Genomic DNA, 25253 nt, shown 5'->3' on the forward strand with positions numbered 1-25253 from the left:
TTTCCAACCTGATGTTCTCAGGTTGCTCTGTTCGCTCAGGGTTTATAATAGTTAGACAGATATGTGGGGACTAAGTTGGGAAAATCTGAACTATAACATAGTAAAGGTAAAGGTTTCCCTGACATTAAGTCGTCATGTCAAACTATTGGGGGTGGTGCTCATCTCAATTTCCAAGCTGAAGACCTGGCATTGTCCATAGACACCTCCAAGGTCATGTGGCCAGCATGACTGCATGGAGTGACATTACCTTCCCGCCAAATTGATCTACTCACATTTGTATGTTTTGAGCTGCTAGGTTGGCAGATGCTAGACCTAACAACGGGAGCTCACTCTGCCCCTCGGATTCGAACCGCCAACCTTTCAGTCAGCAAGTTCAGCAGCTAAGTGGTTTAACCTGCTGCGTCACCAGGGGGCCCGAACTATAACACTGCTAGGTCTAAAGTAATTTTAAAATGTAACTTAACAGCTTACATATTGTGGTAATTGAAATGGGAATTCCATCGTTCACATATGAAATATGGTCGTTGTCAAAAACTGCACTGAAATAAGCTTTCATTTAAATTAGAAAAGTCTTAATTCAATTTGCAACAAACCTTATTTCTGTTTCTGGAAGCAACAAAAGGAGTGTGACTCACTCTTATAAAAAAACAGTACTGTTATCAGATTCAGGAGATTTGGGAAGAAGTAAAGAATAGATTACCCTAAAGCAGTGGTTTTCAACCTGTGGGTTCCCATATGTTTGGGCCTTCAACTCCCAGAAAGCCTAACACCTGGCAAACTGGCTGGGATTTCTGGGAGTTGTAGGCCAAAACACCTGGGGACTCAGAAGTTGAGAACCACTGCCCTAAAATAACTTTTTTGAATCCACAGATGGGCACTTCAAGTTAAGCTTTTATTATTTGATTATGATAAACTAATTTGTTGTGGAATGCTCACCTTAAATTACTAGGATACATTAGATTATTACATGTTTTCACCCCAGGCTGGCAAGCATCAGGAATATGAACAGAAATTACTACAAGAACTATATAAGTTAAATCCCAACTTCCTTCAGTTGTCTACAAATGCGGTTGACAAGAACAAGAACAAAGTGACTTCACTACAGAGGTATGATGCATAAATACAGGTTTTATGCCAGTGTTTTAACCCTGTATTAAACCCATGTTTTTCTTTTCAGTCAGCTTTCTGCTTCACCATTGTACTGCTTAAAGCGTTACATAGAACATCTTGCTTCCTTTGGATTACTTCCCTTGTTTACTTGTATTTGTATTTAGTTCAATTGAAGCTACCTTTTCTATTACATAGGTATATGGTGAAAAAGGTCATCTCATTACATATACCCCTATTGATAATGTCTGGAGATTCAGTCTAAGTTCAGTTAAGGCTCAACAGAGGATCTCTACTATTCTAATGTATTCTTGTACTATCAGCAAGATCTGTCTTCTGACTGGAAATGCAGCATATCAGAATTACTCATTTAAAATACAACACCACATTGCTGTGAATAGAATGGTTTAGTCTTTCTGAAAGCTGAGGTTGCCATAAACATTTCATCAAAAATACAAAGGTAATGTTAATGCAAATGTTCCGATTCTTAGCACCTTATCAAATTGTGCATCCATTTGCCATTTGTGCTCCAGTATATTGTAGTGGGTTGAGACAGTGCAACACAGCCTATATGCCATTTTAATAAGACCACTTCACTGGTTCATTTCTGGAACACCTTAATTGGGTGGCAAAACTGGTGTCAATATTAAGACTCCAACATTGTGTTTGCAGATTATCTCTTGTGTTAAATTGTTCCTCTAACTGTCATCACCTTCAGCTATCATTTTCATTGTCACAATGGAATGAGCTGTGTGGGAAAATTCTTTTCAAATCAACACTAGTACTTCCTGGCTTTAGTAATCAATGATAGATAAGAATTAGTTCCTTTCAAATAAATTTCCTTACTATAAATTATTTTTCAAATATGCTCTCTAGATACTTGTTTGGGGTTCAGTTATGCCATGTTGTCCATTGCTTCTTTCTCTTGGTCTCTGTAGAATCACACATATGGTAGTTTGCACCTGCACAGCAATTTTGGAACCCTCTAGAAAGCTTTTTAGGCTGTTGTGGCTACATCCCCGCCCACCTTTCTCAGAAGGCATACAGCCAGTGAGAGGGACTGTAGCCTCAGTTCCTTTCTTCCGCCGCCATCACAGCAGCATTAGGAATTTTTCTAAACATATAGCTACTTACCTGACCTAGGACTGTTTTAACAATGATGTTTTTACTTGATCCTTAAAGTTTGTTTCACATGCTGACCTTGAACTTCGCTTGACTACTCTGCTATGCTCCTACCTTGATCTTGGACAGTCTGACTACTCTTACTTTACTCACAGACCAATATGTCTACAGCACTCTTTAAGAAATGTTTAGTTACCTGATTCAGATGGACACACTCTGTGCCTCCTCTGTTTCAGGGAGACCCATTTTGTGCAAGTTTTGTGCAAGAACTGAGGCTACAGCTCCCTTCCCCCCCCCCCCCCCCCCCCCGCTATATGCCTTCTGGGGAAGGTGGGCAGGGCTATAGCCACAAGAGCCTAAAAAGCTCTCTCGAGGGTACTGAGTCCGCTGCACAGGTGCAGAAACTACCTAGGTGCGAATTTCAGGGATGACCATTCGAAGAAACATGGTTACAGGTAAGCAACCATTCCTTATTAGGTCATGTTTCTCAACCATATGAAACTTCATTTCTTTTAGGAGAGTTGATGAAATATTTACAAACTTTGATTTTCAACAGTAGAATTTAAATTTAAGACAAGGTAGCTTTTTCTTTTTCTTATATCTTTGCAGATACATTTGACTCTGAACGGGTAGGCTGTTTGTTTGATTTTATCATTTGAGCATCTCCTTTTCAATAATGATCCATTCCTAGTAGGTGCTGACTATTGCTTTAGTGTCTTCTTCAAGAGACAAACACTGAATATCAAAGAACATTGACATTTCAAGTGGTCCAAAAGATAACGAAGAAATAGTAGGCAAAAGGTGTATTCTGAAATGGCAACAAGTTTCTGAAATGGCCAGTCTCTGCAGTAGGAATTTATCTAAGATTTCATGAGCCTTGACATCCATGTTAATTTTATCTGACTTCTGAAACAGAGTGGGACTTTCCCAATACTCATTGATTTATAAGTACATCAACAGTCTTTTAAATTTTCATTGAAATGCTTCATAAGATCTCAGAAAGTTCGAGAAATGATGCAATTGCAGAAAATGCTAGGTTCTTGCTACTCTCTTGTCATCTATCTTGGATTTTTTTTCAGTTTGCTACTCTTAGCAAGAAAATATGACTTTATTTTTTAAGCTCAAATTTCAGCTTTCTTCGTTAAGTGACAGTTATGTTGCCTTAAAGAGGGCTTTCTACTCAAACTGAAAATAGAACTGCTGCAAAAGAATACTTCATCACACTCATCTTTGTCATCCTTGGACTGTTACAAAAAAAGTCTCTGCAAAAGCCTTATTCTTTATTCTATAGACAAAGGCAAATTCCTATTGCTTTTTGATTTCACGCAACTCTTATGGCTCACTCATGAGTTATCAACCATAACATCTGAAGAAAAACAAAGATTTGACAATGGCACATTTATATATTACTGTGGACTTTGGCACACACAGTAGGGAAGCATATAAATATGACATTTCATTCTTGCCTTGATAAATGAGATAAATGCAGGAAGAAATCCAGAAACAGCAAAGGTAGACAATGAAGAATCTGTATGAAAGATAATAATATATTTTATTTTAGGTAGGATCTTTGACTGGCTTGTTTTAAAAGATGGTGTGTCCCATATTTTTCTTCAGATCAGTTTTGAGAACCTATGCATTCATTACATTGGAAGAAACAAATATTAGGGCTTCCACACAGTTGTGTTCCCAACCCATTCAAGACAACTGCACATTTATATATTTTAAATTCTTTGTAGGGATGGTACCTTCATAGAGTAACAGAAAACTAAGGAACCAGTGAGCATAAAGGGGCTTTCTTTGTTTTAAATCTCCTGCCTGACTCACCTGGCAGGGTAGCCATGCTCTCCACTTTTTGTATTTACAGTGCATTTACAGTGCACAAGTAGCACCCAGCTAAATAGGATAAGCCTCATGATTTGCTCTGATTGGCTAATTGGTGTGGACTTGGGAGAATACCTCTTCCCTGTGGTACGCCCGCCAGATATTTAAACCAACATGGCTGCTTCTCCATCTCAGTTGCTCAAAAATATATTGGTAGGATTTGTGTGAAGAAAGAAATTAAATAACAGCTACGTAGACATAAAATTGCCTGAATTGTACACTTTTATTCAGGCACTTCAATAATAATAATAATAATAATAATAATAATAATAATGTTTTTAAATTTATAAACCACCTCTTTTGATGGCTTGAGAAACAAAGTCAAAAACATATTAACATAAAATATATACAATAAATTACATAGACAAAAACACACAAATATACAGAATTGACATATAGTAGCAATAGAATGTAAATAAAAACTCATGATTAAGAATTGACTGGGCAGGCCTGCCGGAAGTTTATTCAATAAGTAGTGTTTATTACTAGTGTGGGTTTTTTTTTAAAGTTGACTTCTGGAGTAAATGATTGAACTGAGAAAGCAAGGTAATGGTGGGGAGCTTTGATTTACTGGGACTGATAAAGTAATTCTTAAGGACACTCGAAGAATACAGCACATCAGCTGGAAGACATGGGTAATTGTATTCATAAAACCCCAGAGCACATCTTCATGAAATAAACATTTTGAGACCTCCATATCTTGATAGGCTGATGCACCAAGAAACTTATAGATGAAAGGGCGAACAGTTGGCCTGATGCAAAAACAGTCCTTTCCTACACTCTAACTCAGTCACAGAATATATGTTGAAGACCTCCTTTTTTCTCTCCGTCGTTGATGGTGTCAGAAATAATTTCCCCAGTGTTTCAATTTTCAAACTTTCTCCATAATTTGAACTCTCTTTTACTTTCACCTCTTTCCAGACCCAACAGTAATAACAAAGATGCCTGGCCATCATTACTGAGTTCAAGTAAATCAGTCAACGGCTTAACAATGGAACACAGGAAAACGCCTCCTATTTTAGAAAATGGCACAGACCCAGAACATATGACTCCAGATGGTCCAGATTCAGATTTCGGGTAATTGTGCTGCCTTTTATATTTTAGTTAGCTTTCTTTCTCCCTCACTGATGTGGAGGGATGATTCTCTAACCTCTGTCAGAAGAGCTGGATTCGAATTCTGATAAAAGTGAAGAAATAAAAAGCAATTGTGGAGAAAGTTGCAATAGGAAATGCCTCTGTCTAGACCAGTGGTTCTCAACCTGTGGGTACCCAGATATTTTGGCTTTCAATTCGCAGAAATCCAAACAACTGGTAAACTGACTGGGATTTCTAGGAGTTGTAGGCCAAAACACCTGGGGACCCACAGGTTGAGAACCACTGGTCTAGGCCAGCAGGCTTTCAAAGGTAAGCATTGTGAACAAGGCAAGACATTTTTAAACATTTGCCATCTGGGTCAGTGTTCTAACAATGTTCAACACATAGCCTGGAGTACTCCTTGAGAAAACACTTTATGGTAGGAACTCGGTCATCCTCTAGAAGGCCTTCAGTTGACTGACTTGAATACTTTGAACTGGATTGTCAGATCTGAATACTTTTTGTTCTTCACCTAGCTGCAAGTTGCATCAGCTTTTCTTCCTTCCAAAGACTTTTTAAAAATTTGCCTTTAACACCTCAAAGAATCACGAGAAACATTGTTTTGTAATTACATGTTGGATCTAGAGTATACTTATAGAACTTCTCATAACTTCCTTATAATTCTGATTTGGGAAAATGCTTGTCTTACTGAATGCATACCATTACAGTGTGGAGACTACTTTCTTGGAAACTACTCTCACAGCATTAAGTGGAGGAGCAGAGAACTGACGTAAAAGACACCTGACTTTAATTTATCTAATTCACATATTTCTGGTGTGCTGAAGAACCAAGATCATTTTGAGATCGAATCTATGCCAGATTAGTAACACATCATCTAGGCTTGAAAAATTAATAAAAACAACCAAAGATCTTTTATTCTTGTTTTTCATTAATACATCCTGTTCAATTATCTCTTGACAAACTCTGAATACTTCTGCTCACTCAAAAACATGTCCTATGAACATATCTAAGTTTTAACACAGTCTGCAATCTGCTTTAGTTTCCCATTGTAGATTAACTTGGCATTATTGAAACATGCTGGTGATGCTTAATATATCGAACATCTGGTCGTTATTTGTGTTTCAATTATTTGTGTAGGAATATTTTATATTTCTAGAATAGTTTAAACAAGCTAGGATCGAAAGGTCTTCATGTAGAAGAAGGCTTTTGCATCTATCCCTGTTGTGTTCTCTTCTATTTTCTACATTCTGTCAGAGCAGGGTTCAACAGAGCATGAAATGGCTGCAGTTGGAAAGAAAAATGGACAACTCCTTTGAGATAGATGTTCTTTCCTCCCTCAGTGGGATTCTTCGAATTCTAGCTTTTCTTATTGTTAGTTTTATTTATGAGATGTCCTGGTACAGTCCTTCCTCAGATCTTCTACGTGGGCTAAAGATGTAATCCAGATTTGCAGAATCTGTTATATTTGAGTTCATACTTATTTTTAGACAACTTTTGAACATTTGGCGCCTACTTTGTGAAACATCTGTTCACTGCATAAAACTGAAACACTGTAGGATATATCTAATAAATGAAAGTCACTAGATTTCTATTATTTTACTCTAAAAAGTCATTTTTAGAACTTGAATATTCTGAGTATTTAATATAAAAATTCATTTTATTATGCGATATGAAATACTTTATTAAGCAATTAAATAAAAACAATTCTGCTTGAACTTGTTTTGTTAACAAATTATTCTTTCTAATCGTGTATGTACTATTGACAGTTTGGAAAAAAAACAAATTTAAATATCTTTTTTCAGCCTTTAAGCTTATAGTAAGTCTGCAAATGTGCTTTGGACTGTCCCTTTTGTCAGTAGAGTCTGAAATAGTCCAAACTTAGACTGCAGTTGTAACATAGGAGTCACTAGATTTCTATTATTTTACTCTAAAAATCCATACCTCTAAAATATTTTGTAGAAAATTCCTTCTTCTAGTGATTACATTCAGATGAGATTTCTATAGCTTGGATTGTCCAGTCATATGTTGTTGACTTGCTTTTGAATTTTAATTGTATTTCATTGTATAAAGAATTTGTGAGTGCCTAGTCAACATTAAGTGAGTTGCTATCGTCAGCATCACATCTTAAAATTTTAAGCGTTGAAAGGAGAAAATAATTCTTCTCATTTGCATTCAGAGATAGGGACAAAACTCTCATAGCCTTTCATTTATTCTTGAGTTTATTTTGTTTTGTGGGGGGGGGGGTAGCATAAAGAAATATCTGTTTTAGGGGAAAAAATACACACTAAATATGATTAGACTTTGAATTGAAGGAAATTGATAATATGTTTGTGTCTTTAAAATCCTGAAATGCCATTCAAAATACAGGGTCATAAAACTTAGGTGATCAGACTTGGATGCTGACATTTGATTTTTGGCTGCCTTTCATATCTCTAACTCATTTTGTTTCTTCATACTACATATTTTCTCTAAAAAACAACATTTACACAGTCACATCTGTACACGTAGGGAGAGGACTGGACTGAGCCTGAGACTCACTTACTGAGAGTGAAATCTTGGAGGCCAAATAATGGCTGAACAGATCCAAGTCTTAGTCTTTTTTTTTTTTTTTGAAAATATTTTTATTAATGAGTATTATAGCACTGAAAAAAAGAATAAAGCTTTTACATTAAAAGTGGGAGAACATTGTTGTTGTGAATAGAAAAGTAGGAAAGGAGAGAGAAGTGTTAAAAAGGAAAAAAGAAAAAAAAACCCAAAGCAATAATAAAAAAGAAAAAAAAAACAAAAAGAAAAAATGAAAGGACCTCCATCTAATCTTTGTTGGTCTTTGGTATTTTTTTCTATGTTTATAAGAAATAGTTTTTCTTCGTGTCTTCCGTGAAATGCACACCTATGGGTTCTCCTGTGCGCATGCGCAGCAATCCGGAACTTCTAGAATTTTAATGAATTTTTAAATGATTATTTTAGAGAATAAAGACAGGCCCCGCCCACTCTCCGCCCCCCCGGTATATCAGCCCCCGCAGGCGTCCCAGAGGTAGTTCCTTTTTCCGCGCCAAACAGGCAGCATCGTCAGGACTTCTCCTTCTTCTTTTCGGACTCTATTGGCTTTTGACCAGGACTCTCTTCGACTACCAGACCTCTCCTTCCCCTGACCACGGACCGGCTGACGACTATTCTATCAGGCTAGATGTCTTCCCTCTGTTTTAAAAATTGTTCCTCCTGCGGGACTAACCTCCCTGAGGCAGACAAACACTCTAAATGCCTCCTATGTCTGGGAGAGACCCACAATCTCCAGACTTGTGAGATTTGCCTGAGCTTCACCTCCAGAGCTCGCAAAGGCAGAGATGCCAGATTAAAAGCTCTTTTGTATGAGCGGGCCCTGGCCCCGCAAGCTCCTCCCGCTCCCTCCCAATCCTCCCCCGTTCAAAATACCTCCCAGCCTCCCTCCCCACGCGTTGGGGATAGGCGGGATGGGGAACAAGCGGGCTCTCCCACTGTGGAGCCGCAGAAAAAGAAAGCAAAATCAGCTAAGCAGACCACGAGGTCTTCAAAAACAAAAGAGAAATCAAACAAACAAAAAAAGGGACGGCAACTCACTGGCACACAGCCCTTGAGTCCCCCTGTATTGCAGTCTGTGCCTTTTCTCCCCGGTTCCACTATGCAGCTCCAGGAACCGCTCCCCTCTCTTCTCCACATGGAAGACCCCTCCCATCTCCCTCCTCTCGAGCTCCTGGCTCCACATATGGAGCTGGAACCGCAGCCTCCTCCGGACGCTTCCCTCTCCCCCCCGCCTCTCCCACCCTCTCAGAACTCACCTCCTCCTTCACTCAGCCCTCCCCAATCCCCGGAACCAGAGGAGTCACCTTCCTCGGCTCGGCCCAGCGCCTCTGCGCACCCCAGCGGGCGCCGCCGCCGCTCTCCATCCCCGGATCCACGCCAAACTACAACTCCTTCTCTTCCCCCTCCCAAAAGGACACGCACAGTGCCTCCTTCCCACCAGCAGCCTTATGGGTACCAGGAATACCCTTATTATATGTACCCTCCCCCTCCTCCCTTCCCGGCTTATCCTTTCTACTACCCACCCCCCCCCCCTGACTCATTCAAGGGGATGCACCCTCCTCATTACTCTGACCCAAACCTTCCCCAACCCCCCCGTGAACCTCCTTCAGCTACACTCTCTCGGCCCCCAGACCCCCAGGGAGACATGGATCCACAGGTTTTCAATCTAGAACCGGCTATGCCTCACCAAATTGAAACAGATACAATTGATTTGGAGGCCACGAGTGACACACCAGTCATTCAAGACCCCCAACCAGACCCTGACCCGTCTCCTCAACATTTGGAAGATTTTAAAAATTTCTCAGCTCTGCTAATAAGGCTTGCCAAAGCCTTAAACCTCACCACTCCTGAACCTTCAGATACTGTATCAGACCCATGCTTTACATCCACTGAACAACAAACACCTACATCCACTGTGTTGCCCACACTTCCATTTCTCTTGAAAATCCTAAAAAATACAGGAGTTGCGCCAGCCTTGGTTCCAGCAACCCCTAAAAGAGCAGAAAATTTATACCGTATTGATCTTTCTACAGCCTCATGGCTCGCGAAGATGCCTAAGGCAAACTCTGTGGTGACCGATGCTCAACCAAAACCAACCCAAACAAACCAAGCATCTCCCTCTGACAAAGAAGGGAGAAAGCTAGATACTATGGCCAAAAAATTCTACTCCTCAGCGTGCCTTTTCGCACGCATGGCCCATTATGGGGTTTACATGAGTGTTTACCAGACCTTACTCTGGAACAAGATATCCCCTTACTTAGAACTCTTACCACCAGCTGAACAACCAATGGCTAAGGCTTATCAACAAGAAGCCCTTCTCTTAGCCAAACTGCAAAAAGACCTTGCAAGAAACACTGCTGATAATTCTGGAAAACTAATTGCAGGATCAGTAGCCCTTCGCCGTCATGCATGGCTTAGAGCTGCTATCCTCTCTCAATCTCAACGTTCTCTCATTGAGAATCTCCCTATGGATGAGGCAGGTCTATTTAACCCTGAGACTGACTCACAGCTTAAACACTCTCACGAGATGAAGCAAACAGTGTACAAATATGACCAACAACCGTACACTTACCAACGGCAGCGTTGGGGCTCCTACTATTTTCGCCCCCACTATTACAACAAACCTTACAACACCTCATTCTACAGAGGACGACAGCGACCATATGCGCCCACTGCAGCCACGAGACGCCCTCCACTTCCCGCAAGAGGTCAGTACCGTGGTACCAGACCCCCAAACAACAACAGAAGACGCTTCTAGTATACCCATTCCCCCTTCCCCAACCCAACACCTCACTTACCTCAATAGACTACATTCCTTCCTCCCACAATGGCAATCCATAACCACGGACACTTGGGTCCTTGATATAATTGATAGAGGTTATGCAATTGAGTTTAAGAACTACCCACCTGTTGGGAAGGTCATTATCACACAACCCTCCCAGACCATATGGGACGAGGTTCACTCCTTGCTCATTAAAGGAGCAATCTCCTCCATACCTTCACACACATCTAACACCTGCTTTTATTCCCGGTATTTTCTCATAGACAAGAAAGATGGCGGACTACGGCCCATTTTGGACCTCCGCAAACTCAACACCTTTATCTCCCCACGCAAATTTCGCATGGTCACTCTTCCCAGCATCCTTCCCTTCATTCCCGAAGGGGCATGGTTAGCAACGATTGACCTGCGGGATGCATACTTCCACATCTCAATCAGACACTCCCATCGAAGGTTTCTTACCTTTACGGTCCAGAATTACCATTTTTCGTTTAATTCCCTACCCTTTGGTTTGTCTACCGCCCCCAGGGTGTTTACTAAATGCATGGCGGTCATCGCCGCTCACCTCCGACAACAAGGCATAACAGTCTTTCCGTACCTGGATGACTGGATGTTGGCCTCGACTTCAAAGTCTCAATTATGCACAGATATTCATTACACCTTATCTCTTTTGCAGGATCTCGGCCTAGTGGTGAACCACGAAAAATCTCATCTTCAACCAACTCAACGCATCCAATTCATAGGAGCCATCATAGACTCCACACTCCAAAGAGCCTTCCTCCCAGAGGACCGCTTTTTGAAACTTCAACAGGCTATCCTTTCACTCATCCAAGCACAACAAGCCTCAGCTTGGGCTATCCAATCTATACTTGGCCATATGGCATCTACCACCAGTGTGACCCCCTTTGCCCGGCTTCGGATGAGGCCGCTGCAGAACTGGTTCATCAGAACGTTCGACCCTCTCCGCGATCCACAGTCCCGGATCCTATACCCCCCACACACGGTGCTACACTCCCTCACATGGTGGACAAGAGCACTCAATGTCCGCCTAGGCATGCCATTCATTCTACCACACCCGTCCATGTCCCTGACAACAGACGCTTCCAACTCAGGCTGGGGAGCACATCTCAAGGGATTCAAAGTCAGCGGCCACTGGCTCCCCCAGGAGCGCCGCCTTCACATAAATGCACTGGAAATGATGGCAGTGGAGAAGGCCCTCCGAGCCTTCGCCCGTATCACCTCCAACCATATAGTCCAAATAGTAACAGACAACACCGCAGTCAAATATTACATCAACAAACAGGGGGGAACTCGTTCCCAAATACTGACATCAATCTCAACCCGCATCTGGGAATGGTGCATTCAGAGAAACATCCTCCTCTCGGCCATCCACCTACCGGGCCAAGACAACACATTGGCAGATTCTCTAAGCAGAACATCAAAGAACAACCACGAATGGCACCTCCACAGATCCCAATTCCAAGCCATCACACACAAATGGGGGATGCCCACAATAGATCTATTCGCATCCCCAGTAAACACTCAATGCCCAACATACTGCGCAAGACTCCCCCCTCACGTATCCCCAGGTTGTCTCGGGGACGCATTCCTCTTCCGGTGGACAATGAACCTCATCTACATGTTTCCACCCCTCCCTCTCCTATCCCCTGTCATAGCCAAGATAATGCAAGACAAATCGGATTGCATTCTGATCGCCCCTTGGTGGCCACGCCAACACTGGTTTGCCACGCTCCTCCAAATTTCCAACAGGGAATACTTCCATCTCGATCCCTTCCCAGACCTCCTCACGGTGGAGAACGGGCTCGTTCTCCACCCAGACCTCCCCTCCCTCCGCCTAACGGCATGGAGGATCAGACCACAATAAATCTATCGGAGGAAGTATCACGCATACTCCTCGCCGCTCATAAACCATCCACCACAAAATCTTATGAGTATAAGTGGTCATTATTCACTACATTCGCAAAATCAGTTGGACACAACCCTTCCACAGCCCCCGTCCCCATAGTGTTGAACTTCCTAGTCCACCTTTCCAATAAAGGTTTTTCCCTCTCCTCAGTTAAGTGCTACCTAGCGGCTATATCATCCTTTAGAAGAAAATGTGGCTTGCCGTCCCTTTTTCAAGATCATTTGGTTCAATTGTTTTTGAAAGGATACAAGAATATCCACCCGCCTGTCGCCCCCCCTCCCCCACAATGGAGCCTAGAGCTGGTGCTATCCCAGCTGTCAAAACCGCCCTTTGAGCCCATGGCCTCCAATGACATATCTCACCTCTCTTGGAAGACAGCATTCCTGGTGGCCATCACCTCGGCCAAAAGAGCCAGTGAACTCACAGCCCTCAGATCGGACCCACCGTATGTGAGGTTCCACGAGGACAAGGTTGTCCTTCGGACCGATGTCACTTTCCTAACTAAAGTAGTCTCTCACTTCCACATGTCGCAAGACATCATATTACCAGCATTCTTTCCGAATCCATCGTCCCCACTAGAGGTGGCCCTCCATTCTCTAGATGTCAAGAGGGCCATTTCATTCTATTTGCATAGGACATCCCCTCATAGGAAATCCCCAAGACTCTTTTTAAAATACAGGAAAGACATGATGGGGCACCCTGTCTCTTCCCAGGGTATAGCCTCTTGGATCGTTTCAACGATCAAACTAGCCTATCAATTGGCAGGAAAGCAGCCACCATCTCACGTGGTGGCACACTCAACCAGATCACTCTCCACATCCCAAGCCTTTTTGCGTGGAGTTCCGCTTGATCAGATCTGTAGAGCGGCAACATGGTCCACACCGTCCACGTTTGCATCACACTACAAACTGGATGTGTTGGCCAAAAAAGATGCAGCCTTCGGCAGAGCCGTACTGTTTTCCTGTGTGGCATGACCCACCTCCAGGTCAGTAGCTTGCTATTCACCCATAGGTGTGCATTTCACGGAAGACACGAAGAAAAAATAAAGGTTGCTTACCTGTAACCGTATTTCTTCGAGTGTCTATCCGTGAAATTCACACAACCCGCCCATCCTCCCCTCTGTCATGCCTCCATTAAACTTCTATTTGGCGCTAGGGGAACTACCTCTGGGACGCCTGCGGGGGCTGATATACCGGGGGGGCGGAGAGTGGGCGGGGCCTGTCTTTATTCTCTAAAATAATCATTTAAAAATTCATTAAAATTCTAGAAGTTCCGGATTGCTGCGCATGCGCACAGGAGAACCCATAGGTGTGAATTTCACGGATAGACACTCGAAGAAATACGGTTACAGGTAAGCAACCTTTATTTCACGCCTCCACTGTTTCTTCTTTATAGTTTACTCTTTTATATAATAACCTCTATTTTCCATTGTCTAAGATAATCTTTTACCGGGTCCCAGTTTGTACGTTTCATTGGTGTTCCTTGATTTGACGTTAGCCAATATGTTAGTTCATTCAAGTCTTTGTCAAAATGGCCAACTCTGTTCTTCTAGAAAATAAAAGCGAATTGGTCTCTTAATAGTCTCTTAAGATGTTTGTGTTTTTCTATAAGTGCCGTTTTACTCATCCTACTATAGTTTTAATGAACTTGTGTTTTTATTGTGCCGATGTGATGTGATATGATGTGGCACAAGGTTTGTATGCTGGAGCTGTGAATCTGATGGAGGTCTGTCACTTTTATATGAAGATACATTATATATTCTTGTAGCTAAAGTTGTGCTTTATAGATGTTTATTAGTTTCTCTTTTCCCTGCTTCATTAAAAAATTAAAATGAGACAACAAAAGCTGCACCAATAATATCAATCAGTGCATTTTAGTTGATTGTATGTGCGTAAATATATGGCACTGAAAACCATTCTTCTCTCACAGAGATCTAAGAAAATAGGTAGCATTTGAATGCCAATTTCATCTAGATTTTTTCTTTAACTCTGTTTCAGGAGCTGTCTGACTTTTGGTTAAGCTTCTCATTTGTAGATTTATTATTATTATTATTATTATTATTATTATTATTATTTTGCTGAAGTTGACATGCTACTCCCTCTCTTGTAAGCTTCCTTAAAATCCCTCTTTCAAGGAAGATCCATATGTCAATAACTTGACTTGCCAGAATATGCAGTTGTTAACTTTATTGAGTCTTATTTGAACAACTTAGGATAATACTCAGGTTTAATATGGCTCTACCAAATGTCATATTACTGTATTTTAGACTGTTAGTGTTTCAATAGCCACATCTACATCTTTGTAAACAGTAATTTCACTGTCATTGTTGAGCTAGATAGATCTTTGAAAACAAATTTCCCTCCTTATGCGTATTAGACATATTTGTCATTGGCATTGCCTTGTGTACAAAGGGATGCATTTGTACAACTCTGTGAATAGAATATGACATTACCGATGTTGAGATGCATTTAGTCTCGAAGTTACAGAATCTTTGCATTCTTTCATTTCTGGATTTCTAGTACTTGGCTTGGTAGCAAAATGGCAAGAGTAGACCATTCTTTGGTTGAACTGCCATCTCACCAATTTTTGTTAGTAACTCAAAAGTAAGATTTACTTAAAATTACAAGTATATTTACCTTTTCAGTCTGAATGCAGCTAGAACCACACATTCCAGTTTGCATGCCTAACTCAATCTCCTTTGCTCGTTTACCTTTTGGCAGCACTTGATTACTGTACTATTATCACTGTTCCTTGCTCAACCCATTCTCTTTCTGCATTTTGTGATTTGTGGTCTTGTCTTATCCTTTTCTGGCTCTTTTTGTTGCACTTTTGTTTGACAGGTGAGTGGAAGCAGGAATTTCACTTTTATTTCCTGTTCAATTTAAGCCAATTAAATTGTTCCAGAAAAGAAAAAGAAAAAATATATATGTGTTATTTAGGGGCACATTCACTTGCTCCTTTACTCTGTCTACCTACCCCTGCTTCTTACCTACTTGCCCTGCCCAAAACTCAATATACTTTATGTATTGAGGTTTTCTGGGCCCCATCAAGCTCAAATTATCTTTCTTTTAAAAAAAACATGATCTGCCTTAGGATTGTGTGGTTTTAATTAATTGGTTTTAAGATTGTGATGTTTTAATTTTTTTTGGTTTTAATGTATATGTTTCGTTATAGCCTATGTATGTATATGTGGCATCGAATTGTGCCGTTTTTGTGAGCCACCCTGAGTCCCCTTCAGGGTGAAAGGGGAGGATATAAATGCAGTAAATAAATAAATACATGTCTGTAATGCACAAGAATGGATTATCAGTATGGGCTTCCTTAAATATTTTAATTTTAAGTTCTACATCAAACTCCTTTCCCATTTGCCTAAGTGTTTCTCTTTTTCTTTAGCCCTGTCGACAAACCTTCAGATTCTCTCAGTATAGGAAACTGTGACAATTCACAACAGGTAAGATGTCAACTGCATATTATTGTATTTGCATTTATATTTGTTTTATCATAAATGTAACCTGTGAACCTTTGTTAACTGCAAATAATAGTTGTTGAATTAATACTTCATACTTGCCATCAATAAAGACTTTTTTGCCAAACAAACTAAAATAAAAGGAAACTTTGTGTTGTCTGTATGATGTTCATGAAACTGGATGTTCTTTGTACCTCTGTAGTAGAGTTTACTAAAGAAATGTTGTCTTATTTTTTTCTTGCTCTTTTCATTTTAGATATCAAATAGTGACACACCTTCACCACCCCCAGGCTTATCGAAATCAAATTCAGTCATCCCCATCAGTTCGTCAAATCATAGTGCACGATCTCCCTTTGAAGGGGCTATAACAGAATCTCAGTCCCTTTTTTCTGACAACTTTCGGCATCCTAATCCAATTCCAAGTGGACTCCCCCCATTTCCCAGTTCCCCACAGACATCCAATGACTGGCCCATGGCACCAGAGCCACAGAGCCTCTTCACGTCAGGTATGTAGAATATTGTAGTAATTACATACACCTTGCACATTATATACTTGCAATAGTATATTCAGACAATTATTTTGACCTACTAGTTTAAAAAGACATGATATTACAGCTAATTAGGTCCTAGCCATTCATTTGCAAAACATTTTTGTGAGCTGCTACATTTTCATAGGTGGAATTAAACAAAACAGTTGTGTGCTCAAAATTTACTCTATGTAATCATGTTTGCCTAGAAGAAAAGAACTAATTTCTGTGCTTGAATGTAGGAGGTCACTGATTCTAATGAATATCAAGGTTAGGCAGAACATTTTTTATCACTTGATAGAAGATTGTCAACACTATGAAGGAAAAAAATATTAAAGTTAAGGAAACAAAAACAAGCTGGCACTAAGTATTCATACAAATGCATGAGTTCACGTACACACATGGGAGCACTGACAAACAGCAACTTTTGACCTTTCTACACATTGTCAATGAGACTAAAATCCATACTTTGACTAGGTCATTTAAAACATCCAAAGTAATATGTTCAAATGACATCAGTGTTGCTTTGTCTGTGTGATTAGGGCCAGTCTCATTCCACAGTCCCAGGTCCTCTGCTGGCTAAAGCAGTTTTTTCCTCTTGTAATTTGGCCTCATCCATCTTGCCTTCAATCCTGCCCAAGGAAAAATGAACAATATAATGCTGCCACCACTATGGGACTCTGTGTTTGAGTGTTTGATGACAAGGCTAAAAAAATCAGTTTGTCGTCTCATCAGACTTGATAACCCTTTTCCACATGTTTGCCATGTCTCCCACATGCCATTTTAAAATTCCAAATGGGCTTTAATAAGGTGTCTTTCAGTCATAACTTTTGCCTGGTGTCTCTTACATCTTCACGGAGCATCTGGATAATAGGTACATGATGGATGGTTTTTCCCATCTTGGCTAAAGATCTCTTCAGCTTCCTCAGAAGGATAATGACCCCGTTTATTGTTTTTCTAACTATTGCTTTTTTCATCCAGTCACTGGGTTTTGCTGGTGATGTTATAGCTTGGGATTTTTTTAAAAAACTAACTCAAACCCTGATCACTACTTTTGCACAACATTACCCTGGACATTTTAAAAATCATCCTGGACATTTTTGATAGTTCTTTGGTGTCCACATTACTGTTTGTTTTGAAATGCTCTCAAACAAATTCTGGGGCCTGAGATCATGTGGCATGGGAATTACACACAGATGAAATCAATTCAACTTATCTCTGTGTCTTCTGAAGTAATGAGTTGCATCAGAGTTTGCTTATTCATGTAACAGTAAGGGTTTATGTATGAGAGAACAAGAAAGAATGCTTATGTAACCAACAAGATCCAGGTTGGGTTTTTTGTTTACTGTTTGCCGCAATAAAAATATTTTGTTCCTTCACCGTGTTAAATATCTTGTAGTAACTGTGCCACTTACACATACAAAATACAATCTTTATGAATGGAATATGTCAGAAGTTATATTCTATCATGAAGATATAAAACTCTTTTTCTGTGAGCCTTCTTCCAAACAAAATGAATAGTTTGTTTTTGAAATAATAAATGTTCAGATGCATGTTTACCAATACAATGCCCAAATGACTTCCTTGTTAAACATAAACTAACAGAAGCTAAAGAATATAAATTTCATAGTATTTACCTTGAATTGGTTTAATTTTTTCTATTTGCTAAATATATTTAATAATTTAATACTTTCAAATATTGTAATTTTTTTACTGTAGCCGTGGGCACTGGGGTCCTCAGGAAGTCTTGTCTCCTAACTTACTGTTCACATACGTTAATTTTATATGTTATGACATTCTTATTGTCATTGCTTAAAATAGTAAACATTAACAATAGGTTCTGTTGACACAAGTTCACTAGAACAATCGGTGTAAAGGGGAAATTGTTTATGTTTTTAACATCACATTCATTTTTTAATCCCACAGAAACCATCCCAGTATCCTCCTCTACAGACTGGCAAGCGGCGTTTGGATTTGGTTCATCCAAACAGCAAGAAGATGACTTGGGGTTTGATCCCTTCGATATCACCCGCAAAGCCTTAGCAGACCTGATCGAGAAGGAACTGTCAGTCCAAGACCAGCCTTCCCTCTCGCCCACGTCTCTCCAAAACCCTTCCCCACACACTACAACCGCCAAAGGGTCAGGCTCTGGATTTCTGCATCCTGCTGCACCCGCAAATGCCAACTCTCTCAATAGCACATTTTCAGTTTTGCCACAGAGGTTCCCACAATTTCAACAGCATCGAGCAGTTTACAACTCCTTCAGTTTTCCAGGCCAAGCAGCTCGCTATCCGTGGATGGCCTTTCCACGCAATAACATCATGCACTTGAACCACACAGCAAATCCCCCTTCAAATAGTAATTTCTTGGACTTGAACCTCCCACCACCACATGGCACAGGTCTAGGAGGGATCCCTATAGCAGGTAAGTGCACTGAAACAATGAATGAATTTTGGTGATGCCTTCAGATTCTGTAACCGGAGTAGCAAGAATGGTTGGTGCAAGGATAATAATGTAACACTTGTCCTGGAAATCTGGCCTTCTGTCTTCTAAAAAAAGCAAATGGTTAGTTTGACTTTTAGCCTTGTAATAATGAGCTTTATAAGGAAGGTGGAGTATCTTATGTCCAGAAATACAAAACTCAAAAATGATGTTATCGTTTGCTGTGGCATCAGTCTTGATTATGCTGTGGATTTGAATTCTATTTTGAGTGTACGGTTTATATATTCCAAAAAATTAATTACATTGTGACATTTAAAAAATACTTCTTGGTTTTCATAAAGTTTAACATCAGTCTTTTTAGGGTTATAAATTATTTCCTTTTGTATTTTATTTTTCTTAATTACTGTGTCAAATCTTGGGGGGGGGGGGGTTGGCTTTTAGATTTTAATCAAATGATCAGGTTTCTCTTAGTGAATTTTGTGTTGATACCATGAGAAATTAGTACCCCAAGAAATTGAAATTTAGACATATCATTTGGTTAAAGAACATCAAAAATCTTCTGAAACTACAAAGGAGTTAATTTTGAAAACTTGTCTAACATCTTATGTACTTCAGAGTCAAGCTCTGAAGTACAGTTCAGTGAATATGTAGAAATTCTTTTCTTTACATAAACATGTAAGAAGATTGCTTGTAGTATTTATGGGGTCATCATTCTTCATTGAAGTATTGAACGTGGGAGAATTTGTTTATATCATATCTCATCAGTACACTGCATTTCGGATACATAAAATATAGTCTTTTGAACATTTAGATTTAGAATGTTTAGCTCAGTTCCTAAGTCTGAATACAAAATAAAGGAGTTGAATAGAAAATCATTACTGTAAGCACGCCATTGTTGTGTTCACAACAGAATTAAATGCTGTTGCTTTGTAAGCTTTATTCAATATTGCCTGTTGGCACAAAAACATGTATAGGAGAGCCTTTTCATGCTTCATGATATGAACATTTTTTGAAGAAAATGTTAATAACCTGGGAATTTCTAATAAATTTATTGTAGGGCAGGCCAAGATGGAGACTCTAGATGATAGACATTCTCTAGAAATGTAGGGAAGATCAGGAAAAGACAAGGAACAATGCTTGTAAATGGTTCAAAGTAGGGACAATGAAGACAAAGAGTAGCCAGCTGTTAAAACTTCACATTGGAGCCAGAAAGCCATACAGAGTTGCCCACTGATTCAGGGTTCCCTACCTCTGTTACTCAGCAAACCATTGTTGAGGGCTTCTTCAGGATTGTGCCTAGTTACAAAGTTTAGCAGGCTTATATTAAGATGATTTACCCAAAACAATTATCTACAGTTTTAATATTTTAACTTGCTATGTGATACAACAACATTCTGTTGATGGCATGAAGCAGCAATCTACAACATTTGAGTTATTCATCTTGTGCCAGCATACATAGCAAGAGTCCCAAAGTCCAAGATCCTTTTTCAACTGTTGACTTCTATTTTTCCCAAAAGTAATTTTGTTAAGAACTTCTAAATACAATTAAAAACAAAAGCATGTATAGATATACATAAAGAACAAAAAAAAAAAGATAAAAGGCAGCTAGAAACAAAAAGAAGAAAATGTACCTTGTCTTTGACTTTCTTTACTATGGTTATAAGAATAGTAGAGAGGAGCTGGAATGTAAGTGTGGGGCTTGTGAGGGACAGTCCTTATCTCAGCAAAAAGGAACAGAAGAATATTAATAGTCACATATCCTAACTTTTGGGAACAGGGGTTGGCATATGAGAGCCTAGAATCCTTGTTACTTGTGAGGAAACTGCTATTTTCTGGAACGCAGTATGAACTTGGGGGGGAAGGGGTGCATATGTGCCCAAACTGTGAAAGCAGTCAATTTGACAAATACTGAATTTGCAAGCCTACCCTCTTCAGTAACTTGTTATTCCTAATTAAATATTGAATTATAACTAAAAAGAATACTTCTGGTTAATGGGGCAAAAGGTTTGGTAACCTGCTTTCTTTCCTCAAGCAACAAGTGAATCAGTGAAGTTTACGCTTCAAGGCAGTGAATGAAAACCAACCCTGCTTGGAATTGTTGTGTCTTAAAAGATATATCAAGCTGTGAGGATAGTAACTTTGAAAGATAGTAACTTTGAAATAATTTATTTTGATTTATTGAATTGATTGAATTGAGTAGAAGGAACTCACATCATGGGAAAGTGGAGAATGTAAGAGATGTTGAAAAATTAACCGTGTATTTTTAATTACAAAAATGATATACAGGCATTGTAAGAGTTAACATGGTGCAGTGAATCAGCTAAACCAGTAGGTTGTTATAAGCAAGTGTGCCTGCAGAGTTGTAAGAGAGAGACGGAAAAAAAGAATGAAGAAGTGAGTTGCTGTGTTCGGTGTAGCCAGTACTGTTTGGATTGTTTGTTCAACTATAGAAGATAGAAAAAAGAAGAAAAATGATAGAAGAAAAAAGAAAAAACCTTGGATTGAGTAGGCGAAGATAAGACATTGGATTTACGCTTTTAATTGTGTTGGAAGAAACCATGTTTTGTAAATACTTCAAGAGTGTTATTTTTGTTACAAGAAAAAGCCTCCAGATGAAATGAAAGGCAAACTAACATGGTCTGTTTTTGTTCATTTCATCACTTTCTGGCTGCTGTTGTTGGGTTACATGGCTGCTGTTAAACTATACTACAATTTCTTTATGGGGAGGGTGTTTTGTTTGTCCAACAAAGGTTATGGGCCCAGTCTAGTTCAGTACAGACTAGCTTAGACCATAGTGAGGCTGAAGAAAAATATCAGTGGCATTTCAAGAAAGTGGACTGCCTTTTGAAAGATTGAATACCAGCAAATATGCCACGTAGTCATTTAAAATGAAAAAAAAAATCTGTTAAAAGGCCATTTGTGTTCCTTAGTGGGGAATCCCCCAGGTAATGGAGAAGACTTGAGGGCAGATCAGTGGGCAAAAGCTTCTATCATATTGGCATTAGAGTACAGTCAACTGCCATATATAAGGAGTGCCCAAACAACTGCTGAGTATTGGCAAAATCTCAAGCAAATTTACCTGAGCTAGTCAGCAGGCATGAAATTCTTGCTGACTGGGAAGTTACAAAATTTAAAATTTCCAAAGGGGGAGAGTATTACAAACCACCTGCAACAAATATGGGGCACGTGTTTCACTGAAGAAAACAAAGCTTATATTTTGATTTCTTCATTATCCAAGGATTTGGATTTTTTTGTTTTTCAATGCAAAACATCGATTATAAGGACTTAATGTGGACCATGTTTTATGTGTACCAGAACTGAAATTTTGTTTATTGAGTGTAGCCAGATTTGAGTTAAATGCACAAGGGTGTAAAGTGAATTTAAATGATGAAGTATGTGCAGAGGGTAAAGTTGATGAGAACTTATATGTTAGGTTGAACAAAAGGAAAAAAGTAAATTCATAAAATGTTTCTTCAAATGCCCCAATACATGATAATTGTATTCATTATTATGTTCATTATAATTGTGTTCATTATTTGTATAGAGCACTAGGACACATTCGTTTTCAAAATACTAAAAAACTTACAGAAATGGCAGAACTTGATTTCAAGAGCTGCAAGAAATTCCTAGACTGTGCAGTGTGTTCTAGGATTAAAGTAATAAGATACCCTATACCAGTGGTTCTCAACCTGTAGGTCCCCAGATGTTTTGGCCTTCAACTCCCAGAAAGCCTAACAGCTGATAAACTGGCTGGGATTTGTGGGAGTTGTAGGCCAAAACATCTGGGAACCCACAGGTTGAGGACCACTGCCCCATTCCAAAGTTTAATAAGAGAACATCTGAAGGTAATAAGGCATAACTGTGGAGACAAAGGAACAGCAGAGAGGCCGGCTTCTGGGGGGGTTTTAAGTCCTGTGACTACTGGACATGAGAAAGATGGAACATTGCCCAGTATTTCAAGAGGAACTGTTGGGGGAGATTTGATCGATGATGTGTGAAGAATCCCCAAATATAATGATGAAAAAAGAGGATAAGCCTGGAAAATTTAGTAGAAAATAAGCTGAGATGAATATGAAATGCATGTTCTCTCAAAACAGCCAAGAGTAAAACTTAAAATGAAATCAAGTTGAAATTTTTGGTCTCACTTGAGTTAAGAAACCTGGTTTCTTAAAATAGATAAGATAGAATATAAAGTGAATTAAATTTGTATGATGATATGATTATTTTCAAAATGTATTAAATACCTTTGAATTAATACTTCTAATGGACTGTGATAAAGAGATTTTAGAGATAAGAAAATTGATGTAGAGATACTTTATAAAATATAATATACTTACAGATTTTAGTAGAACGTTTAGTGGTATATGATGATATTAAAAATGTTTGATTTGCAAAGAAGGAAATTTTAGTGGGCTAGGTAATGACCCAAAGGCTGAACAGCACTAAGAAAAAGAAGATGATGATATATAACCCCTGGAGAGGAATAACAAAAAAGGATAAGAAGAATGTGATTTTGGTTTTGAAGACTAACAAGATTTAGGGTATTGGAAAGATAGAGTAGTTGGATTTGTACTTAAGTTTGGAATAATTGTATTTTATATAACTACTGAAGAGAGGAATGCAAATCATCCTTTTTCCTCCTTCCTTTATGTCCCTTACACTGAGTCTGCTGTACCCTCAGGGATTCAGTTCCAGAATATCTCCTCATGGATTTGAAAAAAAGTGGATGACCACACCCCATATTATTAAATGGCAGTGATGTGAACACATACACTTCAATGTGTCCATTCTCATATTACCGCTGTTTAATGATATGGGCCATGATGATCATTGGTTGGTTGAAATTACGGATTTAGAGGGTCCTCTGTAGTACTACTTTCTGTTTTGCATTCTTTTTCTTTTTTTAATGTTTTCATCTACTTTGATAATTTGCAGTAATTTTTAAAAAGATAGGAAGGATATGTGACTATCATTCTTGTGAAGCATGTTAGCAGAAAACCATATTACTCCACCTTTACTATTAGAAGGTAATTTAATATGAACTATATATGAACTATAACAATCCAAAGAATATTATATTTACATTAATTTAAGTATAAAAGCCAACATTTAAATGCAGTTAATTTATTATCTACATATTCTAAACCAGGGGTCCTTAAACTTTTTGAAAGGAGGGCCAGGAGACAGTCCCTCAAACTGTTGGAGGGCCGGATTATAATTTGAAAATAAAAACAAATGAATTCCTATGTGCACTACACATATCTTAATTGTAGTGCAAAAAACACCTAAAAATAATACAATAATTAAAATGAAAAACAATTTTAACAAATATAAACGAATCAGTATTTCAATGGGAAGTCTGGGCCTGCTTTGGGCTGATGAGATAGGATTGCTGTTGTTGTTGTGTGCTTTCAAGTTGTTTCAGACTTAGTTTGACCCTGAGCGAGGGCCGGGTAAATGACCTTGGAGGGCCGTATCCGGCCCTCGGGCCTTAGTTTGAGGACCCCTGTTCTAAACCAAGGGTCCTCAAACTAAGACCCGAGGGCCAGATATGGCCCTCCAAGGTCATTTACTCGGCCATCGCTCAGGATCAACCTAAGTCTGAAACGACTTGAAAGCACACAACAACAACAACAACAACCCTATTGCATCAGCCAAAAGCAGGTCCACACTTCCCATTGAAATACTAATGTTTATATTGTTAAAATTGTTCTTCATTTTAATTATTGTATTATGTTTAAGTGTTCTTTGCACTACAATTAAGATATGTGCAGTCTACATAGGAATTCATTCAAGTTTTTTCAAATTATAATCCTGTCCTCCAACATTTTGAGGGACTGTGACCTGGCCCTCTGTTTAACAAGTTTGAGTACCTCTATTCTAAACAATTAAATAGCACAATTAATTCAGGTCCTGATAGGAGATGTCTGAGGAAGCGTTTAAAGGAGCTAGTTTTAATGACAGACAGGAAACTGCAGAGAGTGACATGGGAAAAATGCAAGTATATAACATAAATAATTTTAAGCACATTTAAAAACCAACAGAACAAATGACTCTGCATCTATATGCTTGTCCACAATGTCCTGCCTCATGTACAGAGGAAGAATTGTTTAAAGCTACTGACAATGAAGTCGCTGTTGCCCATTTTTAGTCAAAAAATATTTAGCTACTTGGGCTCCTTCTATTTTTGTCAGTTTTATACTTATTTGTGCAATGCTTTTGATACAAAATAAATAAGCACATTTAAAAAACACTGCAAATTTTAGCCTTGGAAAATATTCAGGAAGTGGGCATTAGAGCAGCAACAGCAATTTAAAAAATAGCACCTAAAGGGGCTAAAATTCA

The 25253-nt window shown here is 39.1% G+C and overlaps 1 protein-coding gene across 4 annotated transcripts in view; it reads left to right on the forward strand.

Annotated features, from left to right (window-relative positions):
• Positions 1-25253, forward strand: part of CNOT4 (CCR4-NOT transcription complex subunit 4) — a 74166-nt gene that overhangs the window by 31798 nt on the left and 17115 nt on the right. For 2 of the 4 annotated variants that reach the window (XM_060777226.2, XM_067469150.1), the window contains 5 exons: positions 983-1107; positions 5035-5190; positions 15867-15924; positions 16196-16445; positions 18393-18890. In XM_060777226.2, coding sequence (XP_060633209.1) covers positions 983-1107; positions 5035-5190; positions 15867-15924; positions 16196-16445; positions 18393-18890 — 1087 coding nt within the window. The remainder of the gene's footprint in view (positions 1-982; positions 1108-5034; positions 5191-15866; positions 15925-16195; positions 16446-18392; positions 18891-25253) is intronic. The other 2 variants (XM_067469149.1, XM_067469151.1) reach the window with 1 other exon arrangement.

This window comes from Anolis sagrei, chromosome 5 (genome assembly GCF_037176765.1).
Source record: "Anolis sagrei isolate rAnoSag1 chromosome 5, rAnoSag1.mat, whole genome shotgun sequence".
In the NCBI taxonomy this organism is placed as follows: Eukaryota; Metazoa; Chordata; class Lepidosauria; order Squamata; family Dactyloidae; genus Anolis; species Anolis sagrei.